At 39.5% G+C, this 3,453-nt stretch overlaps 1 protein-coding gene across 1 annotated transcript in view; it reads right to left on the bottom strand.

Moving 5' to 3' along the window:
- LOC106817460 (cell death protein 3-like) overlaps positions 1-1,198 on the bottom strand; it is a 5,959-nt gene extending 4,761 nt beyond the window's left edge. Inside the window, exons 1-4 of the mRNA XM_014822124.1 lie at positions 1,145-1,198; positions 854-1,039; positions 326-488; positions 88-150 (exon numbers count right to left, since the gene is read on the bottom strand). Of these exons, the coding sequence (XP_014677610.1) occupies positions 88-150; positions 326-488; positions 854-1,039; positions 1,145-1,198 (466 nt within the window). The remainder of the gene's footprint in view (positions 1-87; positions 151-325; positions 489-853; positions 1,040-1,144) is intronic.
- Positions 1,199-3,453: the final 2,255 nt, after the last annotated feature.

Below are 3,453 nucleotides of genomic sequence, written 5' to 3'. Positions count from 1 at the left end.
TTTTTAGACGGTCATTTGTCAATACTATAGGTAATATTGCATGTACATGTGCAAGCGACTCAGCATGCATTCCTATATACGTCATACCTCCACGACACTCTTGAAGAATGAACAACTTGGGTTTCTGCATTAGACCCGGTGCATTGTGTCCTGCCAAAAGAACACGAAAAACAGGTAACCTTTTATTTGTGATCTTCAGGGATATGCTCACAATACATAAATTTGACACGTTCGTTATTCATTGTTAATGAGAATTCGCTTTATATTACATCTATGTAACTCTCTACTAAATACTTAACGCAGAAGGTAGATTAAAAATCTTTACCTTCGAATAGACGAAGAATGTCATTAGTAAATGAAACCTCTTTCTCGTCTACTCCATATATCACGTCTTCCGCACCACCATGGCTTAAGATGGCAACAATGCTCGAGTCGACACTGTTGTGTTTGTCACTAGCAGCAAAGTCTTTTACAACAATTTTCATTTCCTATGAGAACAAAAACTAATCACTTCCGCAATTCATTCCTTGGTGGAGTCGGCCATCTAGTCGCTGGCCAGCTTATTTGCCACTCAGGCAGTTTGCTCATAAACCATCATACTGATATGCTTATAAATTTAATAAAATAATAAATAGCTAAAACCAAAAATAGATGACCTCTTGCATGAAGTCACTGTTTAATTATAGCAAAATAAAATAACAGCTCAGTTTATTGTATAGATCTGTAATATATTTACCATGTCAAGAACGTCACAAATTGTGCTTTGGCTTAAATAACCTCAGCAGTCCTTGAGTATGCTTTGTTTGTAGAAATATAGTAGTTATTAGAAATATAGTAACAACTTGTCGGTTACCTGCGCAGTCAAATTACTTGTGTTTGCTTCTGTGCCCCAAATCTCATAGCCAAGATCTTTAAATAGTTGACGCAGATTCTTTACATCTTTCTGCGATCCCTTCCGGGGTTTCAAGCTCTTGAATGTTTCATTATTAATGATCAAGCAATATCCACGTGGAGTCGAGTTGTTTTTGTAGCTATTTGTCTGCAAAATAACATAATATTAGTATAGAATTTGAGTTATTTTATCGCTCAGATAACAGGTCTATTATTGTACATTGCATAGACTTAGCTCAGTAACTGCACGTACCATATCACACAAATTACTTGTGCTTCGAGCAACCTTAATGCCAACAGATGCCATTGAAAATGTGCACAATGCCCTTGATATGTTTCGTCTTTAGATGTAACCCGTCAGCCGTATATGAGAAGTGGCTACTTGGTCGCTACAGATTTTTTTGGAAACCTAAAAGTATATGAAAAACAGTTAGTGATTTAGTGCAGGTAAAAGGTGCTAGGATAGTTCTTTGCATAAGCTAACACTCTACGAGGAAGTATTGGTATAATAACATTTCTAATTCCAACTGTTCATGTGATCATGTGATTATGTGTTGCCAATAAAACTGAGAAAAAACAATAGCTATCACACACGAGCGCCACATTACCCCGACCATAGAATACGTTATAGAAGACATAAATGGATGAAAAATGATCAACAAGCTAGACTTAAAACAAAGTCATTATGAGACAATACTACCCCACGCCTTGGCATGTTACAATTCTCTCCACTCACATTGCACTATTTACAAAAAGCAAAATTTTGGCCAAATGTCATGTTCTGCCGAAAATTTCCCAAACGAATATTACTGGTGCAATTTGTGGATAACTTGGTCATCCAAGATGACATCTACATGTACACAAAGGACATTGAACAGCAGGATTACTGTCTTCGCGTTACATTATGCCGACCAACTTGACAGTGACTTTCCAAAGTGTCCGTTCGAGACACAAGTACGGTGTGTTTCAGCCATATGTTAATTGCTACTAGCCATAACGCTTTTCACTACGTGGTGAGAAACAGTCTTACGACATGAAATAGTCGTAGAGCCTGGTCGAGCCACCACACAACTAGTACTCCTGCACGCTATACATTCTTCTACCCGCAGGGCTGCCAACATTGAGTTAGAGTTGTGAGTGAGATTATGTCAGGGAGCTGGGCGACTGAGCGGGAGGGTATGGGAGGGGGCAACCACCTCCCACACCAGGGAGCTTTTGCATTTTCAGCTTGAAATTGTGGATTCAATTTCTGGTGCATACTTAAGTGAGTTTTTTTTAAACATAGGCCTACACAGGGGTAGAACTTAACTTTTGAACAAGGGAGTCCAACGGACTCCCTACCCTCAAAAAGAGGGAGTCCGCAGCAAAATAGGGGAGTCCGCCGTCTGAGGTTCAACATTAAAGATATTAACTATAACGCATGTGCTTATTTTTAAGATTCATGCAGTTGCACGTCTGGCAAATTTTCTTTGGGCATTAGCTGAACAAATACAGTAATTCCGCGAGGCCGTGCTTCGGAACGAACTAGTTAGTATGGCAGAATTTTTAGGGAGTCACACGGACTCCTGCATATATCAAATCAGGTAGTCCGACAGTAAATCAGGGAGTATTTGACTCCGGACTCCCGTTAATTTTGCACCTTGCCTACACTTGTATGTAATGCAATACACTACACAGTGTTATGTTTAGATGGATTACGTACATGTACAAACACATATGTATGGATGGTTCAAAACAACACATCACTAGACAGTCTGCAGCCGGATATCCGCGCGAAGCGCTCAAACGCCGCTCGCGGCGCACTTTAGCAATTTCGCTGCCTTCTACCCAACGCAAGTACTCCGTTCCTTTCCTAGGGTTAGGTTAAAGCGGCTTTTCGCTGAATTGAGCAGTTCTGCCCATTGCACGAGGGATCTCGATCACTACCCAGTTATGTAGAGACGGGCTAGAAATGCTGCCAAATTTTCGTAGGCTACTAGGCGCGCTTTCTTTTCTGTAATAACGGAGTTTTTTGTTGACATTGTAACAATATATAGCGCTCATGCGTTAGCGTTGACTGGCTGAGTTTAGAGGATACGATATATAGGAATTCGTCTTCGCTATTCGTAGTAATTACAGTTAGTTTCATTGTCACTGTTATCTGCTATTGTATCTCTGCATAGTTACACTCCTCATCAAACTAAAGATTTCAATGCTGTAATAACGGAGTTTTTTGTTGACATTGTAACAATATATAGCGCTCATGCGTTAGCGTTGACTGGCTGAGTTTAGAGGATACGATATATAGGAATTCGTCTTCGCTATTCGTAAATCGTAATAATTACAGTTAGTTTCATTGTCACTGTTATCTGCTATTGTATCTCTGCATAGTTACACTCCTCATCAAACTAAAGATTTCTTTGCTGTAATAACGGAGTTTTTTGTTGACATTGTAACACTATATAGCGCTCATGCGTTAGCGTTGACTGGCTGAGATTAGAGGATACGATATATAGGAATTCGTCTTCGCTATTCGTAAATCGTAATAATTACAGTTAGTTTCATTGTCACTGTTATCTGCTA

The sequence above is a fragment of the Priapulus caudatus genome, unplaced genomic scaffold, assembly GCF_000485595.1.
Source record: "Priapulus caudatus unplaced genomic scaffold, Priapulus_caudatus-5.0.1 Scaffold1733, whole genome shotgun sequence".
NCBI classification, from domain to species: Eukaryota; Metazoa; Priapulida; class Priapulimorpha; order Priapulimorphida; family Priapulidae; genus Priapulus; species Priapulus caudatus.
The sequence above is the reverse complement of the archived record's forward strand: the minus strand, read 5'-3'. Positions and strand labels throughout refer to the sequence as shown.